At 46.9% G+C, this 24,498-nt stretch overlaps 1 protein-coding gene across 1 annotated transcript in view; it reads left to right on the forward strand.

The window, feature by feature from the left end:
* Window positions 1–84: 84 nt before the first annotated feature.
* Window positions 85–24,498, forward strand: part of LOC128770961 (transcriptional enhancer factor TEF-3-like) — a 31,643-nt gene continuing 7,229 nt past the window's right edge. The window contains exons 1-8 of the mRNA XM_053885995.1: window positions 85–349; window positions 6,403–6,763; window positions 19,301–19,365; window positions 20,010–20,072; window positions 22,553–22,687; window positions 23,579–23,622; window positions 23,870–23,931; window positions 24,056–24,186. Of these exons, the coding sequence (XP_053741970.1) occupies window positions 6,757–6,763; window positions 19,301–19,365; window positions 20,010–20,072; window positions 22,553–22,687; window positions 23,579–23,622; window positions 23,870–23,931; window positions 24,056–24,186 (507 nt within the window). The 5' untranslated portion in view covers window positions 85–349; window positions 6,403–6,756. The remainder of the gene's footprint in view (window positions 350–6,402; window positions 6,764–19,300; window positions 19,366–20,009; window positions 20,073–22,552; window positions 22,688–23,578; window positions 23,623–23,869; window positions 23,932–24,055; window positions 24,187–24,498) is intronic.

Here is a 24,498-nt window from a genome sequence, read left to right on the forward strand (position 1 = left end):
ACCACGCTGTAGTATCCCGTCTGAGTTGCGAGTGGTCGACCGGCGCATGCGCCTCCGCCGCCAAACTGAAAGCAACAAGTGAGAGATTCCAACCTTGTTTTGCTCCACGCCTCCTCCTCCTCCTCCTCCCTCCTTGTGGTTATTACGTGTTGACCGGTCGGACCTGCCTCCCCCCTCCTCCTCCTCACTCCCTCTCTCCCACTTTTCTCGGGCTTTTTCCACGCCGCGTGTCATTCCAGGGCTAATTCCTGACATTCCTGCTCTGGCTTCAAGCCTCCGGGATCCCGGCGAGTCGCAGACGGCTGCCGGCCTCCACCTGCCCGCCAGCCCGCTCCCATCCTCCCTGCAGGTACTCGCTCTCTCTCTCCAACTTCTCCTCCTCCTCCTCCTCCATTTTCATAACTCCAACACCGCTCCATCACTCTGGCGGATGGAGACACGGCGCGCGCGCGCGGCCGGACACTTCACTGACCACAAACATTCCGCAAATACTTCACATTTTTCAGCTCAAATTCCGACGTTGTCCCCACTTTTCTCTCCGAAAAAAAAGGGGGGCGACTTCCTGCGGAACTTTTCCAACCCGGGGTGAAGTCCGAGTGGAACTCTGACACCGCGGTCCGGAGTGATTCCTCCAGAGGGCAAGTAGACCGCCGCTTATCTGTGTTTTTCACGCGTTCACACGGAGATTAGCCGCTGCATTTGCAGGACAAACTCACGGTTCACCGAAACAAAATGTCACTGAAGCTTCTCCACTTGAATATTGAGCGTAGATACACAAGAATAGGTCGCTATTTCGACAGTATTCATCCGCGATATTGCTCATGCGAGCTACTCGAGACACGTTCAATATTATTTACATCATAGTAAATACAGTTCCACTCATGTTAAAGTGATTTTTTGGCTTTTTTTTCCGCAAACAAATAAAGAAAATAGTGGAGTGCAACGAGTGTCGCCTTCTGGCAGAAATAATTTGTGGCTAGCTTTGAAGAAGTTCGTTCAAATTTTCACACAAGACAGTGCTGAATAATAAGCTGATGGATAACATCAAACATGCTTCGATACATGGTCAGCATCTTAAAAGTGAAATAAAGAGACTAAAAAGCAACGCAAATTCAATTTAAATGTCATGGAAAAATATTTTTAAAATGATGATGAAGTTGGTTTAACAAATTAACAATGAACATAAAAACAGATTTTTATAAGAAATATATTTCAATATAACTAAACTTAAATGTATTTTTTAATATAATCATTATTATTTAAAAGCACCTGTCTTCACACTCACAAACGGTGTACAGAATGGGAGTTTGAAAAATAAAAAAACGGGGCATAAATTCATTGTTTTTTAATGTTGTTTTTCAATGTCATGAATCTGCTCCTCGCTCCTTAAGAGACCTACCATTTTTTTTTTTATCCTGAATTGTAATATCAATGACTACACATTTGAACACAAGATTTTTCATGCAGTCTGATAATGCTGTCATTTATTAAAGGTTATAATGATGCACCTGACCTCTAGTGATTCCTACACCATCAGAAAACAAATGAAAATATAGCTTTACTAATGTGATCGTCGCACATATTCATAGTGAATGTTGAATGTAAATCTGTTTCCCGACTAAATAATCCAGTCAAAACACAACAGTGAACATGAATCCAGGCAGAGAAGCAGTAGTGAACGTTGTTGCTTGGAAATTCAAGGTCGTCGCTGCGAAGTTGAAAGTCTGCTCCTCCACTTGACGGAGGAACACTTGCTTGGTTGAAGCGGTGGCCAGTGTGTCAGCGTGCAGCTGGCAGGAGGGTGTTTCCAGCACGGCAACAGGTGGACTGGGACGTGGAACAGTGGGCTCCACGCTGAAAGAATCCTCTGTCCGTGTCGCATGAAGTGAGTTTCCCGTCGCGTCTGAGTGTAGCATGTGCGATAGCTCTAGTGTTTGTGGGAAAGTCGGCTATTTTGGGGTGAAATGACTGTCTGAGATTCACTTGTATTAGCACTCGCTCCTCCTGCGCTCGGCTGCAGATATGAACCGGAGAACAAAGAGTTGATCACAGCTGGACGCAGTGTGTGTGCGTGCGTGTGTGTGCGTTGATTCCATTGTGGGTCCGTCTGCTCAGGTTATCTGCGGAGCTCAGGCCGGTCCCAGTGTCTGTCTTCTCCAGATATGAGTGGATGAGCACATGTGGAGCTGCTTAGTGGAGCCGGGAGTGTGCGCTCTCTCTCTCTCTCTCTGCTGGTTTTATCTTGTCTAGTTGGTTCAGGGAGCAAAACAGATGTCCACGTTTGAAGGGCCCCACTGATGCCAATCTATTTAGGCTCCTTGGGGCCTCAGAATCAAAGAAGGCGATGAAATAAAACACTTTTTTCTGCTTCAGAAGGCTCCAGTTTGGAGTATGTTACAGGATGTGATGTCATCTGAATAGCCCCGCCCACCTGACCTTGTCGTTCCCACCTCTATCAGGGCAGAGATGAGCTGGTCCACTCTTCTTTTTTGACTCAGTTAAAGGGCGGAGCGAGGAAGCTAGCATGAACTGAGGGGCCGTGCAGGACTGCCACTTCAGCGCCACCTACGTTTAGATCTGCAACTCATTGATATCAGAGAATCACATTTACTTTTTGAGTGTTTGCTTGAAAGCAAATATTTTTGGATGACTAGCCAAGATAAAAGTGCACCAGGGTTTGTTAAAAAGTCTTAATGAAATTTTGTCTTTTATTTTTTTTTAATTCTATTTGTCTCCTGGAGGCCTCCCTGTCCCTGGTCTAGTCATCTGGGCGACCCTCTACTCGCCTGTCCCTCACTATAGACCCAGCAACACTCCAGGAGTCAGGAGGACAAAGAGCTGAGCCAGAAGACAGGTGGACCTGAGCTCTACCCTGAGGTCACTAGCTTTGCACTGACTGAGAGACACAAGAAATGAGGCTGTCAAGGTTCGACGCTCAGTCATTCGGGAGAGGCTCAGAGTAGAACCTCTAGGTCAGGTGGCTCCGTATCAGTCCAGAATGAGTCCTGGAGGAGAAGCTTCAGATTTCATGAACTAAGTTAGTAACTTTTTTTTTTTACTTTTAACAGATTAGAATATTCTTTTAAACTTAAGAAGGAGGAAAACAATACTTGTTTTAAAAATCTACTGAAGTTCTAAAAATGTGTTCACGACTCCAGAAATGAACCTCTTCGTTCTTCAGCACTTAACTCAAGTGTTGACGCTCATTAGTTTATTATTAATAATGATCTGTTTTTCTTTGAAATTCCAGCAGCGATTAGAGCAGCTTGTGTCAAACACACACTTATATTTAAGTGTGTGAGGGCTTGGCGGCCCAGACCACAGCACCAGCTGGGGGATTACGCTGTTGAGCAAGTCCAGAGCAGAGGGGCCCTCGGCCGCTGGTGGTGGTGCGTGAGAGCTCCAGAGCTTCACCTCGATCACCCTGCTGGACACGGAGCAGCATTGCAACTAGTTAATGGTTTGTGGTGTCAGCCTGACGCTATTTTCGAGGCCCGGCGTCGTCGGACCGAGCCTTGACCTGTCTCCTGGTGACCGGCTGTCCGGGACTCCCTGGTCTATTTTGGACTCCGCGACCTTCATGATCAAACATGCTGAAGCCAGAAGCTTAACCAGATTATACACTGGGATGAGGATCTCCTGCCTCACTCCGTTGTCACCACGTCAGAGCGGCGTCTCACTCGCCTCAACTTCTGAGGCTTCTTTCTGTCCGTGGTTTGGATGCCATAGTTTGGGCAAACGATGTTGTTTCCCCTTCAGTTTTTGCCATCAATATCAATGTTTTTCATCCATTCCATCTCTGTGATTTTCCTATACCGACGCCTTCAATTGAAAGCCTAATGCATCCGATTGATGCCTTTGGCGTCACTATAGGACGCAAAAGTCCACTTCCCAACGTCAGTACGGCATGGTCGTCAGGATGTGTTCCCCCCATATGATCAAAGCGCTACTACTGTGTTTTATCTTACTGTGACAGCTAAATATTTTGCAGATATTTTGAAGTACATTTCTCTGACAAAAAGTTGGAGGCACAACTCCATCGAGCAACTCACTGAATGGGGAAGAAAGTGGAGTTTCTGCTGCCGCTCCCTAGTTCGAGTGATGAAAAAAGTGGTAATCTGGGACCAAAATGTTATTGTCAACATGTCATTCAAATATGTTCCTCAGTTTTTGAGCTATTTTACTGCTAGGCAGCAGGAAATGTGGGGATAAATGTCTAAAGATTTTGAGGAAAAAACAGGAGGGGAAAAGAAAAGGTTGGGAGTAGAGAACTAAAGCTCAGGCAAAAGTGGGAAAAAAGTATTAAAACTACCTTGATCATAGTTCAAACGTGTTTGAACTAAAGACAAGAGAAGAAAGAAGTAAGGAGGGTCCAATAACAATAAACAAAAGAGTCGATGTTTGGAAGCAAACTTTAAGCTAGAAAAAGTCATTCTAAGAAAAATATTGCTTGACTAAGTAGATAAAAAAATAGCCAGATAAATAAGAACCTTGCTCAACAAATTTTAATTTATATTAAATTGTAATCATTTCAAGTGTACATTTAGGACACGTTTTATATTTGTCCTCTCAAAATAATTTATAATTAAAATTAAAAACTTTTTAAATAAAATCAAAAATATAATTATATAAATATATATAAATATAAAAATATCATTAATAATTTATGACAACAAAGTGGAACACTGATGAAAGTAAATGGAGTTAACGTGACCTTTGTGAGCGTGAAGATGATAATCACTTATTAGAAACATAAACTGTGCTTCACGGTGCTACAGTGATGTCGATTCCAGGTGATAATCTGGTCAAAGGTGGCGTAAAGTCCTGTGTGACAGTGAAAATTCTCTGAACTCTGATTGCGTCTCGTCTAATAACTGATGGAAATGTGACAAACTGAAGCTTTGGTGAGTAGAGATGGATTCTTTGTTTATTTTTCCATGTCTCTAATGTAGTGTAAACACAGTCATCCTGAATGCACACAAGTCTAAGTCTGACGACAAACACGGGTCAGGATTTGTTCAGCGCTGTGTTCCAGTGTGTTCCTGTGACATCAGACAGGAAGAACGTGGTGTTCACAGGCTGTTAGTCACACACCAGGTTACAGTAACCAGCACTACCAAGTCGCTCAGCACACACGTGGTTCAGATTAGCAGGAAAACACATCAGCGCTCCAGTCCACCCGGCTTTCCTCCTCCACTCCTCCAGTCACGCATTGTGTTATGTATTTTTAACGTCTGGAAGCGCTGGACTCTGAAGCCGAGCTGAGTGAGGACCCTAGAATTTGCCCCCAGCCTTAATATCCTGGTCTGATCCTCCACATGTACGTCGAGTGGCTGGGCCGTGATCCCTCTTTAATGCATCTCCACATGTGAAGGTTTTGGGTGCCACTTGCCTCTGCAGTCTGCTTTTCATCCGCCGGTTTCATTTCCCGGTAACAATAACGACTGTGTATCACGCTAGTCGTAGCTGGAACGTTTTTGTCTGCTGTCGTCACCAGATCAGCTGCCATACCATGGTTTACCGTTGCATGGGATAGTTTAGAGTCATGTTCACACTTGAGGGTAAAGGTAGTGGGTGAGGTCGACCCACGAATCAGTGCAGCATCGTAAGGACCGTATCCGCCTGTCACAGTGGCGAATGAGCTTAGACTCTGCTCTTCAGGACTCTCCCCAGGATTTTATCTTCGCGTCAGGGGCCTGTTCTGTTACCTGTTGGCGATTAGAACAACAGAGCATGTCGTGCATCCTTAACAGTCCTCTTTAACCGTCCACCTTAACAGTCTTTCTTAAGGGGAGGAGTCGTCCTCGGCTAACACTGGGGTGACGCTGTCATTGTGAGTTACACCTTTCGACAAAAACAACAGAAAACTCACCTAACAATGACATTTTCCCAGAATGGGGGGGGGGGCTTACGTTGCTAAAACGCGGGGTGGGGGATGTCCCGAATGCCACCTTAGTAAGCAGGGAGGAGGCCCTCACACTCAGGACACCTTGGAGAGACCATGTCTCTCAGTTAACCTGGGAACACCTTGCTATTCCAAGATAGGTCTCCACCGTTTCTGAGACTCCTATTGAAGCATTTTAGAGCCAGAGATAGATACACTGACGCAGAGTCTGCAGGATGGCGCTATCATTTTGTTTAGCTGCTCCAACGAAGGCTAAAGCTAATTCAAGCTCTCATTGGTGTCGCCCATGTATTCCTTTAGTTGAGAAGCAGGGGGCTTCCTGGGGTGGGAAGTTGGGGACACCGTGGACAAGTCACTGGAGCCACATTGACTCACTCACTCACACACTCCTGAGAAGTTCGAGTCACCAATTAACACTATACTTTTGGACCAGTGGGGGGGAACAGGAGTGCCTGAAGGAAACCCAAAAATAAAGAAATGTTTTTGGTGTTTTTCAGGTCTTTTCCGGCTGCATTTGGAACCTCATCATCAGCATCGCGTCTGAGGATCCTCTGGTGTCCGACCCCTTCACCACGTTCACCTTTCTTCCCACCATTATCCCTCACGCCCAGCAGAACCACCGTCCTCCTGCTCCGTGGTCTTCTTCCCGTCTTCCCACCACGTCTGCGGAGTGGGTCCCGGCTCCCTCCCCCAGGGGTGGGAGTGAGGAGCTGGGCGACGGACTGGACAAACCCTTGGAGAACGATGCGGAGGGCGTGTGGAGCCCCGACATCGAGCAGAGCTTCCAGGAGGCCTTGGCCATCTACCCGCCATGTGGCCGTCGGAAAATCATCCTCTCTGACGAGGGCAAGATGTACGGTACGCACCGCCGCCGCCTTTATTCCGTCGCTGTAGTAATGTGGAATGGAGTGATGTGAAGCTCTAGTGGTCAGTGAGACGACAGGGACCAAAAACGTGTGCTGCAACACTTGATCCAACACTTGATGAGGAAGCGTTGTCTACAACAGCTACTAGATTCCTCCATGTCACCATTTGTCTTTGCTGCCGCTATTCGCCAAACTAGCCAACAAAGACAAAGTCAACCGATGGCCTCATGGGACTCGAAATCTGCTTACATGAACGCAAAGGTTCTGGCGGAAAAGAACAGGTGTGGGGTAAGGTAGGGTGACAGACGTCCTCGGCGTGGCGATGAGAGACGCCGGTGGACACATGGTTTGGTCATGGTGCGTTTTTGTGATGGTGGAAAAACTGTGCAGATGGAGGTGGACGGGTTCTGTCATCGCCTTGTTCTGTCACGGTGCCAAACAGCTCCTTTAACTGTTAGCTTAGCATAGCACGGCTTAGCCACCTATCGAGGTCATGGCCGACCTCTGATCAACACTTGAGCCCTTATAAAGCCTGAAATAATAGTTGGCCCGAGAGCCGGAGCGGAGAGGGGCAGGTGTTCGCCTGTGTGTCATGCGGGGCGGGGCGGGCGGAGGTGCTGATGTTTTTTCTCTCTTGGCAAAGCTGGGGTGGTCCTTCCTCTGAGTGGGGTTCAGGGGCAGGTGATGCGCCAGGCTGCACGTCGGCTCGCCTGGAATGGCATGTGCGCTCGGGAGCCCGGCGGTTCAAGGCAGCTCAGTTGTAACCCAAAACCAGAATATACTTTTACCCTTTGAGTGCTTTGGGGAGAGGGAGGACGCGAGAGAACTGAACACCAAGGTGGGCAGGGGTGTCTCGCTTGGTATCGAGCCCCAATGTGAGCACACCTGTCCACAGCAGCAGCCCTGGAGTCCATGTCTGTTTACCTCTCCTGCTCTTTCTATTTCCGTCTTTTCTCTCGCTGCTGTTGGCTCTCTTTGTTCTTCAGCTGCTGGCCCGCTTCAACCCGACAGCGTCCTGCTATCAAGGATTTATGACTTGAGAAAAGTGGGAAGACTGTGCTCCGCTTTGTCCCCCACTGCCTCCATTAACACGGGTGGCCCGAGAGGTCAAACGTGGCCGAGTCATTCTAGTGAGTCTTTATCGCTCTTGGCTGTTAGTGCTGTTAAATTGCTGATGTGCAATGAAGTTAGAACAATTTGGTGAGAGACACCAGTGTCTCCTCTATCGTCCACAAAACATCCTGGACACTAAAAATATCACCTCGCCGTGATAACAGGTCACCAAACACCACGTGTTGTTGTCATAATTTAAAATTTGAGATTGATGTTTTATATTTTACTTTTATATTTCATATTTATAAAGGCAGAACCGAAGGATAATTTTCACATAAAAAATGTAATAAAAAAAACCTTTTCAAAGTGAAGGTATATTAATTCAAGTTCATTTCTCTCTTGTTGTTTTTGTTGTACTGTTAGGCGCTATATATAATATAATAATGACGCGATAGAGAAACTGAATCAGAGGGGGAAGGTTTGACATTGACTGAATTGGTGACAATAAAAACAAAATTCTCTCTCCAATTTGCAGTGGTCCATCTCATCACATGTCCAGCTGGATTGCGACACAGCAACAGACTTCAGTTATTTTTCCGGATTTTCCCTTGAAATCACCTCCAAACCCCGAAAACCGTTAGAATTCATGTCCATCTTCATGATGCGCTTTGTATTGTCTCAAAAGGGATCATTTTTCTGAAGGCATGGCGGCTGTCATTTAAGCTGCGGCGTTGCACCACGCTAGCTAACATGAAGCGGAAACCCTGTTGAGTTAAGTATGATAAATGAAGTAGATCCACACTGTTGGCACAATATTGGAATGTCCCTTTCAATACTGCGATTACCTTCAGCACAGTTGTACCGCAGCAGCAGCCCTCGCCTAAAGGGTAGGTCCGTCTCATTGTGGGACTGGGCAGTGCGTTTTCTGTGTATTGTGAAGTCACATTATGGTTGGAGCCACGCAAAAAGGCGTCCAGGTATCTAGTCAGTAACTGTATCACCATACAGGAGCACACCTGAGGAACCAGGAGTCTGTGCAGAGATGAGTTTTGTTTGCATTTGTTTGACTTATGAAGTTTGGGAACCCGGTTTTCTCTGCAGTCTTGCATGCTTCACAAGAAAACAAAAAAAGAAAACGCCCTTCCGACCTTTGGACGTGAATCCTAAACCCGTGCCGAATACCGTTTGATGGTGCACGATTATTGTAGTGAAACATTCCATCTCACTAACCAGTGAAATAGCTGCTAATTATGATGATTATTAAGACGTTCATTCTTGAGAAGCAGAGCTCCTCAGTGGCCTCGCGCCGGCTAAATGTGTCCTCACAGACAAAACAGTCTCCGACCAAATAGCTGAGAGCAACATACTCTGAATTTCAGGTTGAATTCTCCCTGCAGGAATGCCATTCCTCACAAACAATATGTGATATTGAACCTCCGAGCTGTCAGGCACGGCGGAATGTGTGACTCCATCGATGATGAATTCCTGAATTTAGCTGGAATGTTTCGGCCCTTTATTCCAAACTCATTCACCGCGTTGGTCCGAGCCGGCGAGCTCGTCCGCCGACGGACCTATTAGCTGGCTTATTAGAGACGGTGTCACGGCTATTGTGGCGGTTATGTGCTCCAGCGGTAATTCGACATGCAACTGCCAAGGAAAACATTTCCTGCCTTGTGTTGTGCTCAGCGAGAGACGTGCCCTGTGGTCGGACCGCTGGCCTCCTGCTGTAACAATGGAAAAACACTCCCGCACTGTAAGTGCTGCAGCATGCGGCCGCTGATAAAACAAAAGTGGGACAAATAAAACATCGGGCTTGAGCAAACAAGGTTTCCCTGAAAGAAGATGGCCCTGTTTTTGCTGGGGCTGCACAGACACCAGGCTCATCAGCAGAGGAGGCACAGTGTTGTGCTTCGAGTTCATGTCAAGTGTATTTTGACTAACTCAGGTAGATTCAGGAGGGTACACTGATTTCTCTCCTGGCTGTTGTACAGTCGGTGCTTCCAGAGTCGTGGATGTTTCCCCTGTCGATATGCTGTTTTGGGATGCATCGGCACCGACTGCCCCAAAGGAACAGATGGTTACGACGAATTAGAAGCTGAGGGGGCACGAGAGTTGAAGTTAAGGAGTACGCATGTGTGTTAAATACAATTTATTCATAAGAGAAATGGACAGCAGCCTGGAATAATAGTAGTGATGTGCTGATGAAGCTTCATGAAACAGTCTCCTTATTCTGACAGATCAGTAGGTGGCGCTGTTGGTTTAAACATGAGGTGAGATTTCATTTAAATAGCTGGTCAAATCCAAAGTTTTTAAAGAGGAGAGTGACATCTAGTGGGCTCAGAAAATGGGCACACTGTTTCATGAAGCCTCATCTGCCCATCACGAGACAATAGTCCAATAAAGGGAGAGTCGAGTTGTTTGAATTCAGCTCCCAATGAATCAGGGTCACCTGCTCCGTCACTTCATATGACCGGCCAAACTTAAGTGCCTGTGAGCAACGGACCTACGCCTGTCATTTAGTTAACCAGAAAACCACCACGGTCATGTCCACCTCCATGATGTGCTATGTGTTATCCGCTTGTTTCGTTGTTTCTACTTCCTTTTAATACGCTTGATCTTGTGACATTTCATCTTCAATGAAGGGATGATTTTTCTGAAGGCATGGCGGCTCTCATTGAAGACCACTCTGTCCCGATGACTCCTAAATCAGCGGAACAGGAATTTGATGGAAGAATTCAAAGCTGCCATATATTAATAGGAAAAGTAATTGTGTCAGGTCAGCTGAGGAGGGAACAAAAATTGTGTCGGACGTGCCACTTTCATAGTGTTGTATGGGCCGAGAAAGACAGAGTAGGTGCACCATGCGATTGGAAGGAAGGCCACAGTGTTGCCACCCTCCCCTCCTGCCTCATTGTAAATGAAATACCCACAGTGGTGTCACGTGATGCCCGGCCATCTGGCGTTAGCCCACTGTGGACTCACACATATACGGGGGGCAGCTGTGATGGTTGGGGCATCTTGTCTTTTCATCTCTTTGGTGAGGTCTTCCAAGCATTCCCCAAAGGGAGGACTGGCAGAGCCAGGGCATACCTGAGAGGTCATCTCTTGTGACTGGCCTGTCCTCCATGTTCTCCTGTGGGAGCTGAAGGAATAAACCAGGGAGGTGTCAAGAACATGATAAAGAAATGAACCCATTTTTTTTAAGTTGTTGACAACCAAATTCAAGCTGCCAAAAAAGGCCTGCAGGTCTGACTTTAACTGGAGGACGGCCTGGAGAGAGTTAAGAGGCAGACAGCTCCGTTTTGGGGGAATATGCGGCATTACAGTCCTCAGAGTGTCGTCAAAGCACCAGTTTAGTTTCAGTCTTCATTCCTAAGAAAACCGTGAGCTCGGGGTCACAACTTGTTAAACGCCACTCTGGGAAATCTTTGGAACAGAACATAGGAGGTAGACCTGAACAACCCGTCTGAGGTATGGCCCCTAAAATCCCCCAAATGAGGACGAGTCACTCTATTGTGCCACATTATGGCGATCAATTCATAAATGACTGTCAAAGTGAGCAGGCACTGCTGAGGTTTCCTCGGGAGTCAGAAGGCCAGAGCTGACCCGACGCTCACTCCTTGCTGCTATAGTTGACAGGCTGGTGCGGACGTGCTGTTTCTTCCTGTTGACATTTACATCACATTCCAAATGCGAATCACTTGACTAGCATAAACAAGGTTTGTGCCGCTCTTCCAACAGCAGCATCAGGGACGACACAGTGTCAGAGAGATCACAAGTCAGTGAAACCCTAGCGTGAGCTGTGATCTTGGTGATACGAAACCTTCAGCCGTCTGGCCTTGGTTTAGGGTTAAGATTAATGTGGTGATGGTAAGCGCTGTATAAATAACGATGGTGTGGTATGGAGTCATTTGTTCGTCACCAGGAGTCTGGACACTGAAGCGTTTTCCTCTTGAGAATTACATTTTATAGTCCTTGGATAGTAAGATAAAAATAAGAGAGAGAACATAGCTATCCATACCTTGCTCTGATTGAGGTCAGGTAAGACGCACCGTTTTGTCGGAATACCAAGACGTTTTTGATCAATTGAGACGCAATCCACTGCCCTCCTCTCTGGAGCCTCCCCCCAATAGGGCATGCTCGGAACACCTACTAGGAAGGTGACCAGGAGACATGCTGGCAAGATGCCCGACCCACCTCAAGTGGCTTCTCTCCATGCCGGGTGTGGACGAGTTTGATCCCTGTCAGGGTTATTGACAGGTCTGACTCCATCTACTACATCTTTCTTGGCCCTCTTTCATGGTCTATGTTGAAAGGTAGGGTCCTGTTCAACAGATGGTCTGGGACAAAAATAGCGGAAAACGCTGGGATTTTCGAGTGTACGGGGTGCAAATCCCAGGGTAGGGGGGGCCCCTATGATGCTAAAGAGAATCTGTGGAGAATCCTTGTCTGTGATGAGTCCAATGAGTTCCAATTATTGTAAGGGCTTTGTGGTAGTCTCCGGCTGCAAACAGGTCCAAGGTGAGGGGCCAGACTAAGTATTTCCACAGACTAATATGGAGAATTGATTGTTACCAGGGCCCCACCTTGTGGGCTCACCATCTGCAGGAGGGTCAGATAGGTTGGGAGGCCTTGGTGCAATTCCTGAAGTGACTCAGGAGACGTGGAATGTCGCCTCTGTGACCGGAAGGCCAGAAAAACTGAAGCCAAAGGGCAATATTTTGGCTTGACCCCAGGGTTTGAGTGGAGATATTCAGGAAATGTGTGTAACTCCGACATAGTGGATGAGAAGCTCAGTTAATACTGGTGCTTCCTCCTGGGGCCCGAAGCCAAGATTGCCAAGAGCTTTACAAGTCAATGCCTGAGGGCACGTTTGCTGTCTGAGCAGCAGACTGAAAATCTGGAAGGAGAATCTTGTTACCTATTGGTTTCAATAGATGCGTGGGGATGTCTCCATAAATAAATCTCCATGTGTAGTAAGTTAGATGAGCCCTGATAATGGATGAAACCGCTGCGGTTGGTTTTATACAGAAGTGGAAAAAATAATCCAAATCTTAGTTCTTACATTTGAAAGACATTTTGGCCTAGTAGAAAGTGCTTTAGCTTTTCTAGCTAAAAGTCAAAGCGGTGACCTCCCAGAGTTAATGAGTGAAGAGGCATTTCCCTTCTTATAATCCTTAAATGCTTCCTGAAACAAAAAGGGAAAGCAGATGCTTGTTGCCTCATTTGTGGAAACAAGTTGAGACAAACCCCCAGGTTGAAATTTACATTTCATTTAATGGCCTTTCCTGAAAGCTGGGGGGCATCCAGAGCTCTCTTGTTTGTACATCTTTTACTGCTTCTGACAATGGAAATAACTCGATGCTTAGAAGTTCCATGAGCAGAAATATGACCACTGTTTTCCTCCGGCGACGGCGGTGTGTGTGGAAGGAAGTCCATCCTGACCTGAAAGCGCTCACGCTTGCTTTGTTCACCCAGATGATAGGTCAGATTTGGTTTGTTGAAAAACAAAGACCACAATTTTTAACATCTTTTTAGAGCAGGAGAATCTCAAGTTAGTGCCCCAAAAAGACTCAGGTGAAGAGGTGGGGAAAAAGGGCCTTTTCACCTGCTGAACCATTGTGTTAACCCAAGTAATAAACACTGACCATGTTGTCCTGTCCATGACGGGAGAAAAATGAATTCTTGCTTCGCTTCAGCTAAGATCAGTCTTTTCTTGTGGTTATTAGCTCAAACACCTGCGCTAACGTCCACAATACACAGAAAACGGACGAAAAAATGGTGACCACTTCTGTTAGTTTCAGCAGTTACTTTACGTCAACATACATTTTTTCAAAGCAGAAACCAGTGCCAGCTGTGAAGATGTCTTGGTGCCACCTGCTGCTGTGATGTAGACGCTACTCAATAGTTTAGTTGCGATGTTATGTGCTTGTAAACTGGTTGGACAAGTTTCTGATTTTGTTGAAGGGACAAAAGGTCAGCACTAGTTATATATGTATTAATAGTTAGCAGAGGCTTAAGTTTAGCTAACATCACACACAGGTTCGCAAACAGACCCATGTGGCGATGTCGCGCCGCCGCTCCATTGTACATCAGTCAGAGCTCAGGAATGTCAGGAATGAGTCCGGAGAAAGAAAACGTGACGGAAGACAGATCGGACCGGGCCAGTGATGACCGCAGACTTTGGGCTTAAGACAGATTTATGACCTGCGTGGCCTCCGTGTTGACTTTGGAAGAGACACTGAAAGTAGCCTCCTGTAACCCTGACACCTCCCCTGAGTCTCGAGCGGCTCGAGAGGAAACGCTGGACCCTCGTGATTGTATTCATGTGTTCGTGGACTTGTTAGTTGAATTCTTCCTCTGCGTTCAGTCCGGGTCAGTCCACAGATCTAAAACCTACTTTGATGTAATGGAAATATGGGTAAAGAACGTCATTTCTTCTACAGCTGCGTGTTGTGCGGGACACTTCCCGTGGCAGGGATGACATGTGCGTCGTGATGTGATCTTTTATCTTGGATAATTACATTTACTTTACTTAACTAATGATGAACTTCAAACAAGATTTTACGCACTTTTGTTGGTAATGTCAAGTGACTGAAGAAACAAGATGAAGAGGGCCAAATGTTTATTTTGACTGCAGCCATGGAGAGAGTCAGTGTTCCTCCACTCAGACAGCAGCCAGTGTAGGAGGCACGGTGTCGGGATGTTCTGTGGAGGTCCTCCCTTGAACCCTGCATTGCAAGGAAACAGTTTAATGGACACAAGCCTTTTACTCGCATTTATTCAGAAGGTGCCTCCCTTTTTTGTGAGTGTTGTAGGGGGGTCCCCATGAACTCTCTGCGACAAATTTGAAGATGTAATTGGTGCAAGAGCAGGCACAGGAGACATGAGTCACACTGCATTTTGACACCTAGCTAGATGCCTGGTAGCCTCTTTGATTCAAAGGTGAAGAGGAATCAAGTCACATGAATAAGGTCCTCAGCCATTCATCCGTCCTCACTCCCGAGACGTTTCCTTACGCCGACCTGAGGCGTCTGGTTTGGCTTCATTGGTGTCTGGTGCTGGCACCTTTTCTCCAACCCCGTAAACTGTGCATCAGCCACTGGATGAAGAAAAAGGAATTGAAAACGCGTCTTCTCTCAGTGACCCAGAGTCTCACTGTCTGCACGTACGTTTGAAAGGTAGAAAATCCAAACACAATTTCTTCATGCCAAGTCGCCCCCAGGCTTGATCCCTCTGACAGCACTTGGCAGATATATCAATTACAAAATATGGTAACGATTTTATCTCTCGTATCTTGTGAAGAATTCCGCTGCTTCTATACCAGACTCATGGCAATGAGATTTTTCCAAGAGTCCAATTTCGTCGTGGTACACGCCTGTGACTGCAGACTGTGATAGCATTAATCTGTGGAGGTTAGGTTTCGACTGACTGTCTTCTAGCCTTGACTGGCGTGACTTTTCTCTCTGGATATCAGTGATCTCATCAGTGTGTGACAGAGTCGGACTATCTGATGTCGTGCGTGTTGTCGGCCATGGCTTCCCTCAGACTGCCCAACAAGGTGTGGCTGGAATCTAATAATAGGGGGGTGACACAAGGGTTAACTGCTGCGCACCGAACGCTAATAAGGACATGTTAGCAAACAGATGGGAACGAAGCTAGTAAGGATTCCTCCCAATGTTCACTCCATATTCACTGTCCACTGCCTTTTCTAGATGGAAGATCTACTTATTTTATTTGGCTTTGAAATCACTCGCCTTCTAGAAAGGAGCGAACCACAGTCAAGACCTTTTTTGAGTCATACGTATTACAACTATGGTGCTGTGGTGTTGACCTTAGCTAGTTTTATCTGTTAGAGCATCGCGTTGAACACATCCTGGTTGAAATTATTGTATCGGATTTTGTCGCTGCTCTTTGTGTGTTTCTCAAGAACAAAATTCATCAAGGGTTTTTCTGGACCAAAAAGGCAGTGTTGCTTCTTTGAGAGTCCCCTCGCAAGGAGCACCGATTGGGGCACATTTAAACGTGCATTTCCAAAACTCACATCTTCCGATGACGTTCTGAGCAATAACATTGGTCTGTTGGGACATTTTGATCTGTTGGTCTCTAATTCCGACATTGAGAAATCACAGATGGAACAGTCTGCGCCTTAATGCGAACCAAATCTCTGACTTTGGTGGTGGTGTTCAACCTGTCAGCCTTGTTTCTTTTTTCAAATCTCAGAGGGTGGAGAATCTTTGGCTCCCCGGACGTTCACCCACCAATCTATTGGCACCTTAAGAGGTCAAACAGTATGTTCCAGAAATGTGGTAAAATTGTAACAAACCTCCCTGAGAAAACTCCAGGTGCCAGTTGTCTCCAGCCTGGCTGAAGAACTGAAAAAGATAACTGACATGACTGTTATATTTAAAGGACAAGAAGACAAGAAATGTTGTCTTGTCACAGTCCACCATTGTTGCGTTGTTTACAGTTCAAATATTGAGGTTAGAAAGTGAATGTTTCCCTCTGTTATTGTACATATTTGAGGTTTATTCCTGGATGTGAATCATAATCATGTCCGCTGGCAGCTCTTCCGTCTTCCAGGAGAAGAAGTTGACACGAACTCCGGGGACACACAGTGTTTTGCATTCCGTCCAGAATGCGATCACTTTTATAGGGTGTCGAGAACTTCTGATGCGGCTTCAGGTTTCCGTTTTTTTCACCGTGGGGGGTCACCTGATTTATGGCACGGCGTGTGAGGTCGAAGCGCTCTGTCACGGTGCGAGGAAAACGTGACGACTCCTCAGGTGGCGTGTCATGTCCAACCCTTGTGCGAATTCACATGGAGACGTGGTGCCAGAGCAGAGACGGTCGTGTTGAAGAGACGGTGCCTGTGCGTGTGGGATCTGCTTCCAGTCGTGGGTTCCGCTCTGTAACTGATCTTCTGCGTGACCATGTGTGTGTTTGCAAATGTGCTAAGCTCCAATAAAGGCCTGCAGTCGTCTATTATTTTCTTAACTGTTTTCACGGAGCAGGAATGCGCCTAATTGGATTGTCTTAATTAGTGGCAGAGACAAACACCAGCTGAGGCCGACGGGAAAGTGGGCCTCGCTCTCCGACGCTGAAAATTCAAAGAGATTCCACCAAAGTTGTCGCTGTTTGTTGAGGTTATTGGGATAGAAATGCACCATAATAGCCTCAAGGATTGGACCTCTCCGGGGGGCGAGGTCTGGCATGAGGGTATGTGGGTGGTTGGACCCTGGAACTTAGCCCCAGTCATTTACACCATTTGTAGTGTCGGAAGTAGGACGGGCCCTTGGGCTTGTGATGACCCAGCCAACACTAGTTTGGCAGTCTGAACCCCAGAGAAAGACCAACCGATGAGTTTCATGTCTGTGGTGAGAAGTTGGATGCAGATGGGTTAAGGTGAAGGACCAGCTTTGAAAGAGAAGAAAAGCTTTATTTCTTGTGTGACTGGCAAGTTCTAGGGACATTATTCATGGAAAGCTATTGAGTGTCTCGTAATGGGCAGGTCTGGACTGCAGTACCGATGTACAGCCACCAGGAGGACCTCTGTTTATAACTTCTGGATAACTTCTATCCTGCTCTGTATGACAAAAAACGACGTCCAAAAAGTACGAAATTACAGATGACAACGCAGTGTGAGCTCAGAAGCTTTCGCAATGTTGCAGAAACAAGTTTTGGCATTGCTGTTCACCTCTGTATCCACATCTGTAGTATTGATCATGAAGTATTGATCATGTACCTCTTGCACAAAAGAGGAAACGGAGGCAGTGTTGTAGGAGGCGATGTCTTTTATGTTTCTCACTCGAGCTACGTATCGGGTAGTAACAGCAACACTGCCCCCCATGGTTTCTGGTGGTACTGCTCCGTTTGGTCCGCATCCATAAGCTTTGTGGAAATGTGCTGAAATACGGACAAAGTAAACGCAGAGCCCAGAAGGCACCGTCTGTACCCGAAACCGTACCGAAATGTTGAGCATCAGTGGAAGGCAAAAATATACAGAACAGGAAGTCGGACCTCCACGATGATAACAGTGGGAGAACCTCTGAAAAATGGCGCCAGCTTCCAGTCCAGGAAGGGTGCGGCTTTCGCTCAAGACCTGCTGTAACCAACCAAATATATGGCATGACTAGTTTGTATCGGTTAACTTGACAGTACCTGAAGCTGTCAAGAGCCTGTCAGTGGTCACTAGCACCAAACACTGAAGTACGTGGTGCAGTGGTGAGTTTGAGACCTGTCGCGGAAAGATTACTGGAGGATATCCGTCACCTTCCTGAGACAGTGTCGCTGCATTTGGAAGAGCCTGGTGCTTTCATTGTTGCCTTCCTTTGCAAAGTTCCTTGGCTGCGGCTGCTGTTTGCTTCACAGAAGTCACAGAACTGCGACCATACACTGTGTTCCTCGGTGGGATCAAGGAGGGAGCAGTTGTTCCGAACCTCTTTGTGATATTCATAATGTCCCATTTTAGCCATATAGAGTAGCTTGAACTGTCCACTCTGTACTCACACAGAGGAAATATGGTTCCTCTTTAATGTGTGAAATGGGATGGGATGATAAACTTGTGATTCTCCGGTGGAGAATAGGGCGAAGGAAGCCACATGACCGTTGCCCTCCGCTGTAACGCGAGACTGTGACTGTTGAGGATGTGTGTGTGTGTGTTAGGGTGGGGGGCGGAGGGGGGAACAAGCCCAAGATTTACTGTGGCCGTAAAGGCATATTCCATAAACATTGACACACCAGCTGCCTGGCAGAGCCTCCAGAGTGGCCCCCCTTTGGTCAGCAGCCTTGACTGTGTCTGTCCAGGGACCAGCCCCGGGATCATATAGCCGCGGCCTCCACCTGCTCCGCCCATGTGACCTGTCTGTCAGCGGCGGTGGAGCGTGGACGTACACCCCCGGTGGAGACTTGAGCTCAGGGACCGATGGAGCGTCTCTCACAGACAGATGTACTTAGGGATGAACTTAGCCTCACTCTTACAGTCTCCATCCGTACATGATTCTTAAGCCTCATGTGTGCTGTGTGTGAGTGGCTGAGCAATGGTACGCATTAGTATTGTCATGTTCTGTGGCCAGTAAAATTAAAAATGTACCCAAACTAAAACTAATATTTATTTTCATTTATTATTTTTTATTTATTTATAGGTTTATAAGTCATGGGAAATGTTATATGATAGAGGCATTAGTGCTTTTATGGTTGTATCATTTACATTTTTGTAATATTCTTTAGTTTAACTTTCTTGATTTATAAATATTTGAAGTAATTTTCGCAAATTCCTAAATACTGAATGCCTGTTATACTCCTTCACCCCTTTTATTTATTTATTTTTTGCTATTTTTAGTGTAGACTCGAAACAGTTTGCAGATCATTTCATTTTCTCATTGCGAGAATGAGAGTCTTGTTATGATGGTTCAATATGAATTGTGACGCCTCAGATTTTCAGGTGAACATAAGCAATATTTTGCTGTTTTTCCAGGACGGAATGAGTTGATCGCACGCTACATCAAACTTCGCACCGGGAAGACGCGGACCAGGAAGCAGGTGAGTTGAAAAGCTGCGGCTATTTCGGAGCCTTTACTGCTGCTGAGTGACGGGCCCGACACCCTGGTACCCCCAGACCCAAGCGACCCCCCACCACCCCTCCCTTTTCCAACGTCTGGACATGACGACTGATTTAGGGCGCGCCCAACATACAGATGCTATAGGATCGAGTGTCGGTGTTGCTTCTTCATCACCTCGGTGCTTGTTAGAAGCGGGCTGAAGCCGGGGAATACGGTGTACCGGACTGGGGTGAGGCGGGAAGGCCGAGGGGATTTGGAACCGGATCCTCCCGGCAGTATCTGATGTGACGGGGCTGATGTATGGGCAGTGATGGATGCGGGTCCCGGCTAAGTCATCTGGCAGGGTCCCCATGGAGATGAAAAGAGATGAGCGGCGTAGCGAGGAATGGAGGGAACTGTGAGGGAGCTCAGACGGATGCCAGGATACCTGGGGGTCCAGAGCGACACCTGCTGGATCAGTCCACTCCAGGCAACTCCACAAAACATTTTCAAATTGTCAACATCTAGATGAACGGTCACCAACATTAGCTTGACCCTCCACATGTGTGATGCTCATCGGAACGCTGCTGTGAGCCGATGCTGTCTGATGGCTCTGCAGCACTGACTTTGGTTTGGCTCCTCCAGGTGTCCAGCCACATCCAGGTTCTGGCTCGACGGAAAGCCAGAGAGATCCAGGTGAAGCTGAAGGTACGCTACGTGAGTCACCCCTTTTTCTGATCCTCTCTGAAGCATGCCATGTTTTTACTCTGTGTGGTGCGACTAACAAGACCTTGGTTCGCTCCTTGACTTTGTAAGATTTTTTTTTGTTATAAAATGAGGTCAGTGACGTAAACAAGAGGGGGGCAAAGACAGTTTCCAAAGTTATCTGTGTTGGAGACACTGCAACGTCTGGAACAGCTACTTCTCTCGTGTTGGACTCACTTCGCTCAACAAGCCTCTGACTTGATGGTACTAAATGTGAGGGACAGGAAGCTTCGTGAGAACCCATGACCCTCAGCCGTGAAGGAAAGTCATGTGACCACAGTTGGTGAGCCTGATAGCAGCAGGTTAACTGTTCAAAAAATGAAATGACGTTGTGTTTCCTGGCAAAGCAGAGCATTTGTTTTACTGGCAAACATGACTGACGTGAAATACGTTCACATAAGCTTTTACAATTCACCAGGTTCATTAATGTTTACTTTTCTTTTTTATTTGTGTTTTTATTTTTTATTTTAATATGTTCATATATTATTCCACAGTTTCACATCTTAAATTTCTTTTTATTTACTTAATTTTTCTCCCACAATATTTTCCACTTTTTGTTGATTCATACTTTCATTTTTGTCTTTTTTTTCATTAGTATTCCTCCATACTTTTCTTTGTTTGTCTAGTTTTTTTTTACCTTTGTATTTCAATATATTTCAGTAAATAACATTATACTTGCAGTTTTGCACTTCTTATTTCTTTTGAAAATATTCAAATCTGCTTTTGCATGTATTTTCCTCTGACTATTTGACTAATACCACCATTTTCTTTTTTTGTCTTTATGTTTTCCCTCATCATCTTGTAAAATGATCCACCTGTGACGACAGTTTATTAACATTTCAGTGATGTAAATATCAATTTTCTCATTTTTTCTACGAGCCATATCCAGCTCATATAACGGAATGATTGTTTCTGAAAGCGTCAGACTTGAATACCAACCATCAGAATGTCAGCTTTAGCGTGAACGGCGTTACAGCAGAGAGACGGACCTTGAGCTTCGGTGTCCGAGCCTGGAGTCGACTGTTCTGCTTTCACGATGCAAGTGTCTGCAATTTAAATGCCGCGCTCTAATTGACATTTCTACGAAGTGAAAGCATCTACAAAGGCGCCCGAGGCGCCGCACCAGCGTCAGGACCGCATGAACCAAAACACAAGTGTCGGGGAACAAATGAATCCCGCTGTCGTTCCCTCCAGGTATTACAGCGCCTCAGTAACCGCCCAGAACTTTCTCAGTTTGCTTTCTTCATCCGCTCGCTGAAAGTGACGGTCGACAACAGGACTGTTGGACGGAGGCCAGCGGCTCCAGCTGGCACGGCGCGGCGCTGGTCACAGGGTTAGTCTCCGGACGCGCCTTTTTATATGCGTCTTTGGTGTAACTGAGAGGCCCAGCACTTGTCTGTCATATTCCAGCTATGCCCTTGTGTTGGCCCGGCCTCAGGAGAAGAATGCGCCGTGCGGCCCGGTCCATTAGGTCCAGTGTGGAAACTGCTGAGTGGGGGGTTCATGAAGGAGAGGTCAGATGTCAGACCAAGATAATCAGTGCAATTATTTTAACTAAAATGAGTTCATCGCGGCTCAGTGTCCGAAAGCTATTTTTAAGTGACGTGTTTTTAATGTGACTTGTATTGAGTTCTAGTTCTGTTTTCCTCTGATTCGTTTTTAATGTAAAATAATGGGCCAAAACATGACGTAAAACTTTGCCATTTCACAAGAAGGTTGTGGGTTCGAATCCTCAAGCAACTCAGAATCAGAGTCAACTTTATTGCCATGGTCAGTGGGGATGGATCCCACCAACTGGGAAGGTGCTTTGGAATAAAATAAAATAAAATAAATAAATAAATAATATAATAAATAAAGGTTGACCACAAATTCAACAGTCTGACGGCCGAGGGGAAGAAGCTGTTACTATGACAGGAGGTTCTGGTCTGGATGGACCGCAGCCTCCTGCCAGAGGGAAGAGGAACAAACAGTCCATGTCCAGGGTGAGAAGGGTCGGCTCTGACCCCACCTGCATGTCTCTGGGTCCTGGAGACACACAGGTCCTGAAGAGGTGGGGTTGAGTTGCGTTTCCCAGTGCGGGTTTTCCTCCAAGCACTCTCCTACAGTCCATCACTGTCCAACTGACCACTGTGCAAGGTGTCGACTCTCACACCTTTGACTCGAGCCTCGACACGCAGCACCTCCACTCTGACACCCGCTTTACACGCTGACCTCCTGCAGAATCCGCTTGTCATCTCCGGCTCACTCCTGCCAAAGCAATACACTTAACTCTTGACCTGAAGGATCTGGACGGTAATACCAGCCTTTGGTCTCAATTCCTTCTGTCCGCTTCGGGGGCGACTTAGCGGAGCAGAGGGGCGCTGGCTTTTTCGCGGGCTCGTGTCGCTGTCTGGCTCACCGCGGCTCTCTGTGCTCCTCTGCAGGACCAGGCGGCTAAAGACAAGGCGCTGCAGAGCATGGCCACCATGTCCTCGGCCCAGATCATCTCCCCCACCGCCTTCCAGAACAAGATGGCTCTCCAGGGCTTGTCTAGGCCGGCGTACCCCCCCACTGGCGGGGTGAGTCACTGGTCGTCACATGTCTTAAACCAAACACCCTGATAGAGAGCTTTAAATTGAAGAGACGTATCTTGATAAAAGTGATACTGTATGCTATAGCAATTACTCTTGCATGAATATAAATAACTATACAGGTGTTAAAAAAACTTGCCTTCAACTTGCTCTGTTTGGCTGCAAAATTGCGAGAAGGACCCTCAGTTATGTGTGTTTAAACAAGAACTCAACAGACGGAGAGAGTGATGAGCGCAGCTAGCATGAGAGCAGCTAGCATGAGCGCGGCTAGCATGAGCGCGGCTAGCGTCAGTCCAACTAGCATGAGCGTGGCTAGCATGAGCGCAAATAGCTTTAGCTTCACCACCATTCCTCACAGGCTGAAGTGCCTTTCTTGGCTGGCATCTCTTATAAAACCCTGTACTTTCAACAGTGCCGTGGTGTTTCTCATTCTTTATCTCCACAGTCTTCCTCTCAACTACAGTGTTTTAGCTTCTACAGAAGCATCAATAAGTTTTTCAACATTCCTAGAAGCCAAATCAGTGTTAAAAAATTCAAATTTATTTTGACAAGTGAATAAAGATCAGACTTGATGACACAATGTTGGGGGTGTGGTCTTGCTGCTGAAGTAGACATGTTTTTTTCTGGTGCAATGTTACATCTTGTCAAAAAGCTGTTGCCTACGGAAGTAGAAACTGCTGAAGTATGCTGAAGTCATTGCACCGTTCAGCAAGAACCAGACGTTTAGTCCACCACTGAGGATGACAGCTTTCTTTACCAGCTACACTTCCCTGCTAGCCTATTTTTGCCATTGTACGAGCAGATTTCTTCAGCATCATGGCATGTAAACTCGACGTGGGGTCCTACGTGTAATAGATCTTGTTCCTTTTCTCTCTCCAGTTTTGGCACGGGACTCTTCCAGGGCAGCCAGGAGCACACGAAGAGTGAGCCGCCGTTTTGATATACTGTGTGGTTTGTGTTGGATGTTCCAGAGGTCGGCCACAGAAACCTCATTGGTTTAAGTCAGGACCGATGTCGAGCGATCAATAAATGTAGCTAAAAAGCTCGGACTTGAGTTGGCGGACGAGTCGTCCGCCGTGCGACCGCTGGCCCCTGCGGAGGTCAGGTGCTCCAATTAGTGGGTGAGGGCAAGACAAGTGACACGCCTCTCCCTCTCATCTGTCTCCTCAGCATTAAGCCCTTCTCCCAGCAGAGTTACGCCATGCAGGCGTCCGGCCCGACCCCCATAACAGGTGGGTGACCCCCTTCCCCGGCCGGCGTTGATGACAGACATCTGTCGAGTGAAGAAGCAAACATGACGAATGAAGTCACCGAGACGCCGCTGCATCATTTGGACTGAGCTGGTCTCTTCTGCAGGTTATGAGAGCACAGCAGGGCTGGCCATGTCCCCTGGCGCCCCCCCCTGGCAGGGGCGCTGCATCGCTGGCTCCAAACTCCGGATGTTGGAGTTCTCCGCCTTCCTGGAGCAACCTCAGGACCCAGAGACTGTGAGTGGACGACGTCTTGTTTGTTGTTAGCGACTCACTCAACATGGTGCGTTACACACGGAGGTGGAGTGGGGCGGAACATCAACACGCCGCGGTCATTCCTACATTCACTCTGATTTCAAGTGACAAAAGGAGATTATGTGGCGACACTCTCTTCTCCGGCATGAACCGGTAACACTGCTGTTGTGCCTTCGGTAGATTCAGCGTGAAAATGAGTCCTATTCACTCATTCATTGTCTCTGGCTTTATTCAACGTCGGGGGAGTCACTCTGGCTTTTTTAAGGTTGTGGCTATGTGTGATGGAAAACCCTG

This window comes from Synchiropus splendidus, chromosome 14 (assembly GCF_027744825.2).
Source record: "Synchiropus splendidus isolate RoL2022-P1 chromosome 14, RoL_Sspl_1.0, whole genome shotgun sequence".
Taxonomy (NCBI): domain Eukaryota; kingdom Metazoa; phylum Chordata; class Actinopteri; order Syngnathiformes; family Callionymidae; genus Synchiropus; species Synchiropus splendidus.